The sequence below is a fragment of the Notothenia rossii genome, assembly GCF_949606895.1.
Source record: "Notothenia rossii genome assembly, chromosome: 6".
NCBI lineage: Eukaryota > Metazoa > Chordata > Actinopteri > Perciformes > Nototheniidae > Notothenia > Notothenia rossii.
In genome coordinates, this window is record NC_136909.1 from 71,174,483 (window position 1) to 71,189,314 (window position 14,832).

Consider the following 14,832-nt stretch of genomic DNA (forward strand, 5'->3'; position numbering starts at 1 on the left):
AATGGAGCTGCTATGATGCAAGAAAATGTCAGACTGTAAAGCGTCATCAACAATATCATCATATTACGAGCCTTATTCAGAATTAATGTTGATTTTAGTTACATTTCAGTTCATCCTTTAGATGTATCAGTCTTCTGACAGACAAGTCAGATATACTTAAGCATGCCATTAATCCAAAGAACAACTTTTAAAATACATAAATAAAATATATCATAAATAAAATATGAGGACCTTTTTTGGAGTAAACACAACGATCAGGTGTTGTGAAGTGACATGTGCCAGTTAGAGTTGAATGAATGTGAAGTCCCTAATCAAGTTTTTCATTTAACTTTATTGATTTAGAGATCAAGTCTGTAATAGGATTTGTTATGAATTTCGTTGTTCAGTAAGTAAACAAGCGCTGCCAAGTATTGATTTGTTGAAGACCTGGAATTAGATTTCAGGTGTTAACAGTGTGAGCCACTGACTCATAGCACAAGGCCTGCAGAAATAATGGAACAGCCGCCTGAAAATCATCTTTAAATCATTGTTTAGCACTGTAACACGACAGAGGTGTACTAAGGGTCTCTTTGGATGTGCTCTTAGGCTTCGCTTCAAAACTACCTCTGGGAATATATCATGTGAAATCTAAAGGAACTACCCACAGAAACCAGTAATTTCACTGAGCAGCAAGTCATTAATCACAAGAACCGCCAACACACACACAGTGCACACACACACAGACACATGGCAGCCGAAAGCTGATCCCTGCTAGGTCAATTAGTGTTCATTAGAGGCCAATTATAACGCATTTACACATTTGAGTGGTACAAACTGTTGCTATATACACATCTTTATTCATAACTAGAAAAATGGAAGAAGTGCAGAATTGCCACCTAACCATATGTATACTATCATATGTACTGTATATTAGTATATTATATTATATCATATGTACATACAGTATATTATAAACCTATGTTCCTGCTACAGTATTTTTTACCTTTTTTAAAGAACATTTAAATTATCCAAAATGTTGTATATTGTTTATATTTGATATACTATTTTTCATTTTCATTTTATTTTTAATTATTCACTTTTTTCCACTGTTTAAGTATTGGTATTTTAATGTTGAGCACACTGGTCCTGTAATTTCCCAATTTGGGATTTATAAAGTATCTATCTATCTATCTATCGATCTAAATTATTTGAAAACAAACCTAAAAAATACTTAAAATCAGCTAAAAGCTACAAGTGTTTAAAAGCTCTATATCCATTTATCTCTAGGAACCAAATGACAATGATGGTAACGCTCATTATTCCCAGTTACACGTGTCGGCTAAAGGCAAACGTGAATCTATCTATAATTCTTGCTACATTCTACACAAATGAAGACAAAACAGCTATTTAAAATGTCAAGCTAATCTTAAGTATTCAGGCCAGAGGCACCTGGTGAGTGCAGTCTGCAGGTGGAACAGCTTTAAACACAATGGCATTTTAACAGGAAGAACATTTCACCGTGTTAATTACGCAGAAAATGCCCCCAATTCAAAATTCCTGTGCTGAACTCCACAGGTATAATGATTTTACACTAATATAAATGTCGCATTTGTGCCTTCCAGGAATGAGTGGTTTTCCAGGAACAAAAGTCATCCTGCATATCTTAATCCCGCAGCCACATCATGGTAATTAAGACACTGACCCCAAGAGCCATCTGGTCAGTAGCACCACCTGTTTATATGAATTCATTCATAACGCATTGTCCCGTTGTTCCTTGTGCCGACAGCAAAAAAGGGGATTTCATTCTCTCAACGGTGTGATTTGTCTAGGGAAAAACTGCACTTTTTGTCTGGGCATTTGCTCATTAATTTCTCCTTGTCCTCTAACCAACACCCTCAACTTTCAGTGACCGGGCATTGAGCTGTTACGGATGCTTCCCACTACCTATTTTTCTAGTGATTGGACAAATGTAGGGGAGCCTTTCTGAAGGCCTGTGACAGCTGAACATGAACCTTTGTCAGACACTACAGCACGGAAATCTGCTTCCTGAGAGAAAGATGTATTCCTCTTCCTTTGACGATGAATTTCTGCCAAAGCATAAATTCCCCCCGCAGGGACTTGCTCTTTTCTTCACATTTAGACCTTGCAACTGTCCTGAAATACCAGTGATTCTAGACACAGAGAAAACCGGCAACAGACTATCATTTGAGAACAAAAGTACGGTTATTTACATCACGAGAAAAAGCACAGTGACCCAGTGATAATTCTCTCCGTGATTCAATGAATGCTTCTGAATTATGTATGAGTTACAGTAAATTGTGGACGCTGCCTCCATACTTAAATCTACACTGCAGTGAACATATTGCACTTAGTCCCAGCATGTTTCCTTTAAATTGTACAAAGAAAAAGGTACATTTGTATACAACAGCATGTAACAGCATAACATAGTCCTTTCCTTGTTTCCTTTAACCCCTTTATTTCTTGACAGTCCAACTACACCTGGAAGACTATCTCCCTGTGTTTATGATAAACAACAATAAGTATAATCAAGGAGAAAATGGGTCTTGTGTTCTTAGATCTCTCTTTATCAAACAGGAATTGGATGGTGCTACATTTTGTAGGAGAACATAAATCACCTATACTTTAATCCTTGACAATAAAGCACATGTCTTTGTTTGTAGTGTATTGCTGTTGTTTTATGTGTGCTTTTTTTATATCTGAAGCAAAACAACTATAAAAAAGTTGATCACAAAGGAAAGAGAAATACAGTATTCTAAACCAATTAAGTCTTTTGATTTCTGAATAAATTGTTCTAGACCCAGCAATAAATAAGTTTTAACTGGAAAAAAATATTATCCATCGGTAAAGTAATGTAGTCAAAGTGTTATTGAGCTTTATGTCATATCTCAAATACATTTCTGCATTATATCAAAATACTGTTCTTATCTAGAAAGTTGATTCTATGAAAAGTTGATTCTGTACATTTTAAAAGACTGTTTGTGGAATTGGACTTCACCTTGGAGCTGTACCATCTGCTCCCTTCCAAAGAGGGCTTGAAGCCGTAAGGTCTCAATTTGCATTTTAATCTAACATTCATTTTGGCAGGAGAAATAATATTTTTGCATTTCCACACATTTATAGCAGGTTCCAGATTGACAATGTATGAACAGTTTGGGAGCAGGTTAACTGTGTATGCTAATAGATCGTGGTTATACTTCCTTTTTTGGCTTTCAAAGAAGATATGTTCTGGTACAAATCTCCTTTAAATGGCAGTTAAATGCCAACATGCAGTGTAAATCAGTGCTGGTTCAGTAACAATAGGCATTACACGTACTCAATTAGAGGCCCTTGTTGGCTGGAATTGATTGTACCTTTTCAGCTGGACAGTGACATCTGTCAATTGACTTCGCGGCAGGCAGAGACAGCATCTGGGGGAGCTTGGCTGCAACCGGGGGAGGGGCCGTCCCATTAAAGGTCTGGTTGGCTTCACTCTGGATCAATAAAGAATTTTCACCATTTAAACACCTTCCTTTGTACTGTTTGCTACAGAACAAGGCAACAAACCCTCCAAAATCCACAGTAAAACAGCTTCATCAATCCAAGGCAACCAGAGTTGTAGGTGGAATTCATTTACATCAAGCTGCTAAAAGCATTTATAAAAGTGAAATTCAAAAAGTACTAAGCAGACAAGCTGTGATAAGTCCTTGTCAAGGTTGTGTATATTCCCTCAAAGTAACTTTACACTGACATGACAGCATGCTTATGGAGACATGTAATGGTACGGGGTCAAAGATCATCTCTCCATTTGGAATCCCTGTAACATTAGCTCTTATTGATTAGATGGTGGTGGAAGAGCTTTGTTTTCCTTTCATACACAAGACAAAAAATGTTCACCTTCATTGGCTGATCACACTGCATAGGTTAACATACAAGCTAGTGTCATCAATACAATTGGTAAATGTGCTTGAATAGGTCACCTACTAGAGTTCCATGTCTCACAAATCCATTATATATAATCTGTATTACTTGTTTATTACTCCTCATACTTCTTATTCTGTCAAATTAATAAAGTAATCAGTCGGTATTATTAGTTTGGTGAAATATCATAGCATTTTACCTTTGGCTCCTGTAGCTCACAGCAATTTTCCATCTCGGCCATATAAGGGTCACAGTAGATGAGAATTTGTCTCAGTTCAATCTGTGGGAAAAAAATATCATCAAGTAACCATTACAGTATCATACAGTAGTGTCGTTATCACATTATGCCCATATTTCGAACATGCGCTTCATGGGTTAAGACATCACTATTTGTTCAACTGCCAGCTGCTATAACTTGAAAACTCCATAGCATTTCCCTTAACGTTTTTTTTTAAAAGGCTTCAACTTCTGCATGAATTGCAGCTGCTTCAGAGCAGAACTTGAACCCTGCCATTTTTTTCCAATGCACTGCTTTACATCTACCCAAATCACATGGCCCAAAAAGTCAGCTGTTAATGCTACTTAAGCCAAGTTCTACGCAGAGGCGCTGGGTGACCAAATGCCATAGCTGACCTCATGTTCTCTAGCACTTTAGGGCCATATCTGAGAATGTGCGCAACACAAATGACACAATAAAGGATTTACAGAGATTAAGAAGTCTCCCCTGAGGCATGTCTTAAATACTTTTGGAAATCATTGGTGTGCATTTTGAAAAACACTGAGGATAATTCACTATCAGTGGAGAGAGGTAATAAAACAACTGCATACAAAAATAGTACATCCTTAAAAGACACTGTTGGCTAGCTAGAATGCTTCACAGAGTTTGCGTGGGACATACGTCTATAGGTCGTCCATCCTCCACTCGGGTGGTGATGAGAGTGCGCCCACGGAAGTCAACAATGTCTTTCTCATCCGTCAGCCTCCTTTCTATTAGCTTGCAGTCCAAATAAATGGAGACTATGTTGCTCTGGACAGAAATACCCAGCTTGTGCCACTGGCGATCAAAAAGGGCATGTAGGTCACGGCTCTTAAACGTGTAGCGGAGAGCGTTCTTTAGCTCGCCCCGGGAAAAAAACTCCACCGCCTTCTTGCCACCATCGACCACCACAGATACCTGAGGAGCACAGAAGTGTTTAAAAACAGGGTTCTTATTGCCAATAAACATGTAGAATGTCACATCGGAGCGTATTTGTAGACACTGAAATGCATATGTGTCATTTAAAATACAGTGAGGCTCACCTGACTGTCTCCTGATTGGTCGAATATCTGCCATAGATACCAGCGATCTTTTTTTGTGGTTCTTCTTACACGGAAGATGGTTACAAGGGAGTATTCACTTGAAAGCCCATTTGGAAATATTTCTCTAAAAAACAAGAGATAACAAAGCCAGACTTTGACTGAATGTAAATATTAAAACAATATAGAAATAAAAGGTAACAGTGTAATTTCTTTATGTGTAATGTGAGCCTTAAAGCTTTCAGGGGCTGAACAATGAACCAGCCAATCAATTTCAATGATCAATAAAACATTTCAATATCCTCCAGCTGCAGAGCCCCTCACATAAATAAACCTGACAAACTTGATTCCATTTAGCTTGATGAATCGCATACAGGCTTCCCTTTCTCTCAGATAATGAAAACATGTTGAAATTGATCCAAACTCTAAGAATCCAATCTTTTACCTCACAGAGATATGGCGTGCTAAAGATATCGGGTTATAGATGCAATGCAGTTACAGGTTTATATGTATGACCTCAGCTGCTCCGTAAAGTCAAATAACAATTCTGTATTCACAACCGAAAATGTGCTCCAACAGAAGCAAACTATGCAGAGAAAAAAGAGGCAAGATATAGAAAGACAATATCATATTTCAAATCAGACACGCTCTCAAATGAATTGTAGCTTATTTACTAGCTCATATCTCAGTCCACACCCCCATTTCCTTATTAATTTTATACATAGCATAAGAGAACAAAAACACTGTACCCTTCAAAATACCATAACCCTTGTCCTAACTCCAGATTCAGATTAACAGTCAAAAGTGGAAGAGCATAAACATAATAAATCAAGATCAGCAAAAATAATAATAATGCAATGATAAGGTCATTGAAAAGGCAGAGCACAGCCCGAGGGAGGAGGGAGAGTTTCTTCAGACAGGTTGGAAATTAGTTTTCACTCCAATATATCATCTCCCATTCTCTCAGAGCTTCATACCCTCTCCTATTGTGTCCCCTGAATTCTTTGAGATTTCGGTGTAAACGGTACATGACTAAAATGATAAATACACCAAGTTAAAGCTCCCGAAAAGAAATGCCTCTTTGAGAGGCCAAGGGCTGGGAAGGTTATTTGTTGCCTGAGGGCTAAAGGACTATTTCAGCTGCAAATCAATATGGAAAGTGGCAGGGCAATTTATAAAAATGAGGATTCATAAAATAAATTCAACACTGAATATTTCCATGTTGCTTGTAAATCAACTGCTTTTACTAAATGTATAACACATTATTGTGTAGAGAGTTTCCACAAGGCAAAGGGTAAAATAGAACTCCTAAAGCACTTGCACCTGCAGCTTATGGAACATAATACATGTAATCATTTTTAATATAACATATAAAGTCTGCAAAATTACAATTCAGGGCTGTTTTCTGCTCAAGCTCTGGAGTTCACACGCTTCTTTACAAAGTTCCCAGCTAAGTCTGCTCGTGTTTCAAAACACGGCCCGTCTACAGTGCGGCACACTTGATCTCCGTGGGCCCAGGGGGTAAAGTTCATGACCTTGTGTTGACTGCCATCTGTGGCTAAATGGCTAAACCGGAGCTCAGCGTGGGTTGGTTTCAACACCGTCTTTCTGACTCTAGGGAGAAACGCTACTCTGCATATTCAAAGACGTGATGAGTGAAGGGAAAGGATCATTTTGCAAGCTCTCATGCTGCAACTTTCACTGTAAATGGCACCATATTTTGCCAGCCCTGTCTCATAAAAGTTATATTAATATAACTAATGCACACTGGCATATTTTGGAGAGAAAAAAAAAATAACTGCCAACACAATTAGATTCAATAACGTTTTAACATTTTTTAAGTGAGAAGTTTCCATACTACAGAGTTGGATTGTAAAACGTTGAGTAACCTGGTTCAAATTTCAAATTGTTGAAACAGCTCCAGCAGGAAGTACTGCAAAATAACACATTTTGAGTGACAATTAGTGTGCATAACTACTCTGCATTGTAAAGTATTGCACAACTATAGCAACGATCAGGATTAGCACAAAGATCACAGAATTTGAGAGTTATCAAATTGTATATTCGTATTCCATTTGAAAGGAGCTTTCTGGAAACCATCACTAGTCTTTGAAGACATCTTTGACCATGCATATTGCTTGGCTTGAACGACTCCTTGTATAATCAGGGACAAAAGTTTGACATAATGTCACAGCAACACTGCCGGTCTGGTAGAGAATCTCCCGGAAGCGGCTTCAGTGTCCCGGCTCGTAAGAAATCCTATCTAGGAGGATTCTCCAAATTAGTCAGAGGAATCAGATGCTGTAGCCGAAACAATCAAATGTTTGCCTAGTTGGCTCACATCACTATCACTGACACTCAATCCTCTGACAGATCAAAGTGGGCTCAACCATGACAGTTTATACGCTAAATGCATCATTCATGCTAGCAAGGTCTATAACCTCCTCTCAGCAGGACTTCTCTTTCCTGTTTAAATCTGGAAATGCTTGCCAGCAGGATAGAAGGCTGCCACTGATGAAGCCAAATCAAATGCATGCCTGTGATCTGATGGAAGGATATCTTACCAATGGAGAAATATTTTATTATCGAGTGTGCATGTGTGAAGCTTAGACTGCTATGTTATCATCCTTCCAGGTTAAATAGGTGTTTTTCTGAGAGTAAACAAGCAACCAATAGCAGAAAAACATCTTGAAATGTCATCTGCCACGATGAGTGCACGCCCTATCATTAATTCAGAGTCATTTGTTAACTCCAATCAACATGGAATTGGTTTTTTTAAATGGGCAATTGTTCCTGGTTGAAAATCCCCCCAATAACACAACTGTTGCTATGACTATCAATCAAGTTTTCACAGTGGCTGACCCCATCTCCAGCCACTGCTAACACCCCGCAGGCTCATGCTTCACTCTCCAGAACATTCCATTTCCAACTCTTCCTGGCCTGATTTTCACTGTTTCTTCATGACTTTGCTTTCCTGCGTCTTCAACCTGAACCCTTTTAGCTTCTACTTCTTTTAACCTGGGGATTGTCAGCTACTTCCGTTTTGCCTTTAAGCCTTTGTATGATTATTTTAGCATTAAAATCACTCAAGTCTGCAGGTTTCTATTCGAGCCATTTTCCTTGCTGCCTTGTTCCCACCCCGGGACACAAATCCCTGGACGTGAAATTGACAGTAAATACCGCGCCACACTAATTGCGCCGCACATTTGCGGCTCCGTTGAGGCTCCCTCAACAAGATGAGGACATGTCCGTGAGGTGGGGCCCCCCTCTGCAAGGTGAGGCCCCATCGGCCTGTAGGGAGGGACGGCCCTGCAAGCACTGTATATAAGGTATTTAGATGCTGAGTCAGGTATACCATATTGATTGCAGTAAAACCATTAATTAGCTGACAACAGTCAAAATCTACTGAAGCCCCAGATAAATCAACACAAACAAACCTGGCTTCCTTGTCCTTTCATATTTTAAATTTTCTTCAGCATTTACATATGATGTGAAATAGCTTTCTGTTTCCCATTGAAACATTTAGCTTACTAGGTGCTTTGATGATAGTTGACATCCCAGTCACACAAATCACATAATGAGACATTGTTGTCACATTCGAGGGATTCCAATTACCATTTCACAAGGAGCAATGGCTGTTAAGGAGGAATGTATTAGTGAAATGGAAAAGGTCCTTTTGTGCTGAGATTTATACTGACAATTTGATTCGATATTTAAAAGGCTGAAAAATACAGGTGTTCACATTTTGAAGGTTCAGCTCACAAAAACCACAAGTAGTTTTACATTTGTATTGGGAAAAGTTTGCATTGTACTCTAATGCTTGGGTATGTAATGTTTTGCAAAACCAGGATTTTAATATCAGCAATAAGAACTTTGTTCCAATGAGGCGGCTTGCAAGAAGATAAAATCACGCATTGATCATTTTTTGTTGAACATTTCAAGAAAGAAAAAGGCACAGCATTCTTAGCATTCTTAAGACAGACCTGACTGCAGCATTGTGCTTCAATTCTGTGTTAGCTCGTTTTGAATACATGTTGCATTTCGTAGGGGCAATTTGTCACTCTGCACAAATGTTCCTCGAGTGTGTCAGCTCTGATCCAAGCACAATAATGCGTACTGTGCCAAGAAGCTGGCAGAACGTTACGCAGATCCAGAGAGCGGAGCATCTATTGCTGCATATCCTGCGAGTAAAGTGAGCAATGTTTTAGTGTCTGAGGGGGGGGGCAGAGGGGGCCTCCTGCTCCGTGCAATTGCCCTCGCTTTCCTTCCTCAGCTGACATGCAGTATCACCTGTCAAAGTACTTAGATAATTGGATATGAGAGGGATAGCAGTCTCGCCACTATAACCAATGACACTGTCAGCAGTGTCATTGAGAACCAGCATCTTCTTGCACTATGAGCGCAGACTGAGGGAAGGGCTGGAGGAAATGTATTTTCGGCTGCCCGACTGAACAGGGAAGCGGATCACAAATCACCTGGCGCTAAGATTCTTTCACCTAGCCAGAGAGAGAGAGTGGCAGTAAATGTTTACAGTTGCATGTCATGTAAAAATGCTCAAAATATCTGCTCTTCCTGGAAGAATGACACAGTGTTCTCTTTCACTGAGGTCACAAAACAATAAACATCTAAGAATAAATGTTTCCAGATCCAAAATATTACTGTTAGGACAAGAACGACAAAGCGTACAGGCTCATATGTGCCACGTGTCTTTCTTGATGTTACTAGTATATAAGTAAAATCATAAATATCATATGGAAGTAACATCCCCCACTATATCATCAATATTAGGGTGAAGTCAAGGTGAAGTCACAATGCTGTTCCACCACTTGACAGGGGGAGGTCTTCATTAAATGGCACCTTAGTGTGTAATTTCTGTAGATATTTTTATTATTCCTATCTTATTTTACATTACAATACATGCCCCAGCTTTCTTCTTCCCCTTTCCTTTATGTCCCACATTGTGCCCTTAGGAGATTTCGAGGAATAAACGCAATATATTTGAATTCTGTTCAAATTAGTCCCTGTCTAACAGCTCACCTCACAGCTTGCCCTTATTAGCCAAGGCAAATGGAACCTTTGCTCTGAGCAGGGTGTATCCGAGTTGCCTCAAGTCATGAAAAACAGTAATGGCCACAGTTTGTTTCTTAGAAAATCCACAGATCAGCCTCATTATGATCTGCACACCTTATTATAGCAGTGTTATTCTATCATTTCTCTTATATGGTCTTAAAATATATGAGTTTATGAAAAACCTCCTTATTCAGAACCAGCCCATATGGAAGCAAAACCAGCAATACCCTAGGTGTTAATAAAAATGAACACTGCTGTTTAATACCATTAATAGGCTCGGCTTCACATGAGTGACTGCATCGTTTAGCCTTCTCTCATCAGGCTACTGTTCCATAGCAAGAGCTTGAGAGTGGTAGAAATGAAGCAGGATACAGGGAGATTATTTATCAGGTAATGGAAGACATAGGCTGTCTGTCCAACTTATCCTCAAATTCTATGAGGTACAAGAGTACAACATCTGAACCCTAATGACGCAGAAAATAAGCACACAAGGATGCTACTCACTTTGTTGGCTTTATGAGAGGACTGCTTCCTAAACGATATGACGGAAGGTCTTCTGTGATCGTTCCCTTTCGGAGAAGAAACTTTTCCGTGAGATCAAATCCTGTGAACAGATTTAGTGTCAATATATTGAAACTGTTGACATTTATGACAAAAATGTATTGTGATCGTCCAGAACATACCTGTGATGTCCAGAGGACGATCTAAGACATCAGTGAACCTGTGCTCCTCTACGCTCAGAGGGGGGCATGAGTCATCTACAGGAAAGTCACCAAGAAGTTGGTTGTGCCGGGAACAAATGTTTATTTATGTTTTGCACCAGTTTTGTACCGTTTTTATAGAAGAGGAGACAATCAATTGAATCATGAATTTATGTGGATGGTGCATTTTCTTTCATCTTCTTCTTCAGCAAAAATCTAATAAGAGCAGGAAATCAATTCAAAGTTTTTTCCCATTCATCCTATGTCTGAATTTATAAAGTGACCAACAGAGACAGGACTCTGAGATGTAATTTAGAGGCAAGATCCGCTTTAGCGAAAATGTAATGGACGTACCTTCATGAATACTGACATTTCACTAACATGTTTACAAGAATAGTTTTGTTTCAAGCTCACACTCTCAATCTATTCTCAACATTAAGTACAACACAACTATCAGATGATGGAATTACAAAGGGTTGTAAGGCACTGTAAATACATGGTGAACCAAAAATGTTGTAAAATGTTTTGTAAAAGATTAATATATAGAGAATTTGAAATATTATGCTTAGCTTACCCTCTCCATATGAATTTGTGAAGTTATTCAGTTTAATATATGATAAAAATAAACGCCAACAAAGCCTTTCAATCATAAAATGTCTGACCGTCTATGCATCCGCTACAGATTTGTATATTATAGTGATACAAGGTGTCTGCTTTATGTTAATATAGGGACATTTAAGAGTACAATAACTGGTTACACAGTTGAAAGACACAAGTTGCCGGGCACTAAGTCGAGGAAAACAAAACACACATACCTGTTCGTTCACTCACTGCCATTCCAAAAGTGCAAGGAATTACATTTACAGTCCAAATCAAAGCAGTCCATCTTAACAAGCAACCCATGGCTCTGACACTAGAAAGCAGTCCCACCTGGAAACCTGGAGACAAACATAGACATTTTTATTTTACGTTTACAAAAATAAATATATCAATGGTGTTTTGTTATTTATATTTGAAAAATATCTAATATATAACTTCATAGCAAACATTAAAAAACAATTTGGCACCAGCTATTGTTATTATACACTTACTATTTGGCTCGGTTTAACTGACACTTGGACTTATTGCATGGTCTAGTTCTGAAAAAATCCGATGTGTATCTATTTTTTAACCAACCATACACTTTAATTCTCCTCAAATGTCATTCATACATTCACTAAATAAGAGTTTTCGAAAATTGCACTATTATGAGAATACGTTTTAACTGTAAATCATTTTTAATTCTCTTAACAGCCCACGCTTATGCCCACTTGTAAGTCCCTAAAGCCTCTTTGTGTTTATGTAAAGCCACTCAATCTGGAGAATGCACTTCTGAGTCCTTCCTTCATTAGTTTTCATGAACACCTGCCATACAGTGATGAATGGTATGAACTATAATGCATCTAAATCATTATACACTAAGCAATGTTTATGTTTAGGTTTGTAACTAGCAGCCAAACTCCCTTTTGCTTTCCTTAGACCGTTTGTAATCCATGAGGCCTGTGTGTCGTTACCACAAATTAGCAGAGGAAGTCCGCTGATACTTAACTTCAGAATATAAATGGGGAGATTTGAATATGGAAGGTGTTAATCTAAATGCAATATATTGATGTTAAAAAGATAAAACAAGTGACTTTGATTCATTGTTTTTCTTCCTCTAACTTTATCTCATTCACTTCATTAATCTCACATGAACTAAGAATGTATGAAAAGTTTGATTCTTGCTGGCTCCTCAAGTCTTCTTTCATAATGCCAAAGCCTTGATCTGTATTTCTGTAGTACTCTCTTAACACTTTTGTTTTGATCTGTAAGCTGACAGCAGTGTCTTGTTCAAGGACGTCACCAGCAAGAGTACAAAACCTGGAAATCTTTAGTAGTTCTCTTAAGCCATTTGACAGAGGTGCCAAACCAAATCTTCAGCATTACTTGTGCGATCTCAAATAAGGCAATTATTATTGTTTAGGGCTAAGTCATCCTGGAGAGCAGGAGTGTGGTCAAAAGGATAGTCAATCAATTTCAGCAGATTATTCCAGCTCAAACAAAACACTTTCAAAAACCTCATGAATAGATTTGCCTGCCAAAATTGGTGCACTGGCAAAGTGTCGATTATAGAACACATAAGAAAAACATTTATTTCAGGCGCTAGACTTTTAGGGACCACAACAACATGGAAAAAACTCAACAGAAACCGGTTTACACATCATTAAAGCGTGATTGAAAATCTATTTGTTTTTGTGTTTATTCTATTCAAACAACAGAAAGGGGCACATCTGTGAGTCAATTCAACAGAAGATAAAGGGAAAAATCATTAATTTAACGACTAACATTATTATTTCAGTACTTGGAAAGTAGTTTTGTGACATCACAACTTTAATTCTGTTGCAGAGACTATAACCCTTCCTTCCTGATGCACATTTATATATTCCCACAAGGGAAAAAACAAATGAAGACAGAGCAGAGGACTGCACTTGACCTCCACAGACCAGAAAACAGCCACAACACATTCAGGGAATTTATATGCAGTGTCACAAAGTGTCCCCGAAACCTTTTATGATACTCTCCTTTTTTTACTGCGTCTATCATAAATCTTGTCTGAATGATTAATTCCCAATCCTCCTCCAGGCACTTGTTCCTTCCACTGGATCATAAAGTTTTGCATGTAGGCCCATAGTATCATGGCGCATGGAGATGAAGTGACTTTGCGTTTCACAACTACAACCATGCATGGGCCGTAGACAAGCAACACAGAGGTATTACATTCCTTTTCTGTGTGAAGGAGTAATGCGATTCCAGTTATTTTTTCAAATACATTCAATGCACACAGCTCATCTGCAGTCAATTCATATATTTTTTAAGAAATTATGTTTTATTTAAGACCACGTGTCGTTTTAAATCATGCACTTTAGTGTACAGCACCATCTGCATGGATTTCAATCTTAAATTGAGAGTGTATTTAATTGTGTAGGCTACTATTAAACTAACAGTTTAAGTTAAGGTGGATAGGGACGTTACTATAAGCTGTCACTCCATTATTCATAAAATGTGTCACTTTTGTATTATTCAAAGGAGCGTGTTTCACTGCGCGACCGCTGATTGGCTGCTTATTTTTTTTTAATACTTTAATAATTACGCTATGATGGATTTTCTTTTAGTGTCCGGAAAATTTCGCACTCTGCTGTTAACAAGTCATACAATACGGTACGTGCTTACTGCTGCCGAGCGTGCATAAATCTGAATAACCTGTTCATAAGGGGGTGGTCCCGGTCAACACACAAGTTAAAAAACCATGCGGAGAAAAAAAAACACTTTAATACGGAGCGACAAAGATGCGAAATGAATCCGTTATAAAAAGGTTTTCACGCTGATATTTAATCCGTTTTTTTGTATGTACTGTGAAATAAACATACGAGTACTTACAGTTGGTGAGAAAGTTTCCTCTAAGGCAGAAAAAAAGAAAAAGGAGCGAAAAGAGTATAATCCATGTGTGATAGCGATCAGTGTGATTCCGGATTCCAGGACTTGGAAATAAAAGTCACAGTGGGATCGCCAGCTAGATCGCAGTCCTTATTAGTTGCACCGAGTGGCCCTCCCACTCTGTCATTATTACTGAGACGCACTGACAGAGACTTCAGCAAACAAGAGGCACGCACTGAAAGCTTTCATATTAAGAGCGAGTGCATGCCCAGCGGGGGTTCAAACTCTTCTCTAACTCAGCCAGGTGCGGGAATTAAAAACAGTTTGATGTATTGTCTTCTTAGTCAAATGTACTGAATAGAGGTCTAACTCTAAGGGATTTGCTAACCTTTTAAGGTGGCTTCTTTAAGTAAAG

At 38.4% G+C, this 14,832-nt stretch overlaps 1 protein-coding gene across 4 annotated transcripts in view; it reads right to left on the reverse strand.

The window, feature by feature from the left end:
- LOC307045407 (uncharacterized protein) overlaps positions 1-14,577 on the reverse strand; it is a 98,884-nt gene extending 84,307 nt beyond the window's left edge. For all 4 annotated transcript variants that reach the window (XM_079691067.1, XM_079691066.1, XM_079691065.1 and 1 more), the window contains exons 1-8: positions 14,421-14,577; positions 11,780-11,902; positions 10,947-11,021; positions 10,768-10,867; positions 5,197-5,320; positions 4,796-5,071; positions 4,097-4,177; positions 3,351-3,470 (exon numbers count right to left, since the gene is read on the reverse strand). In XM_079691067.1, coding sequence (XP_079547193.1) covers positions 3,351-3,470; positions 4,097-4,177; positions 4,796-5,071; positions 5,197-5,320; positions 10,768-10,867; positions 10,947-11,021; positions 11,780-11,867 — 864 coding nt within the window. In that variant the 5' untranslated portion in view covers positions 11,868-11,902; positions 14,421-14,577. The remainder of the gene's footprint in view (positions 1-3,350; positions 3,471-4,096; positions 4,178-4,795; positions 5,072-5,196; positions 5,321-10,767; positions 10,868-10,946; positions 11,022-11,779; positions 11,903-14,420) is intronic.
- Between the last annotated feature and the right edge of the window lie 255 nt (positions 14,578-14,832).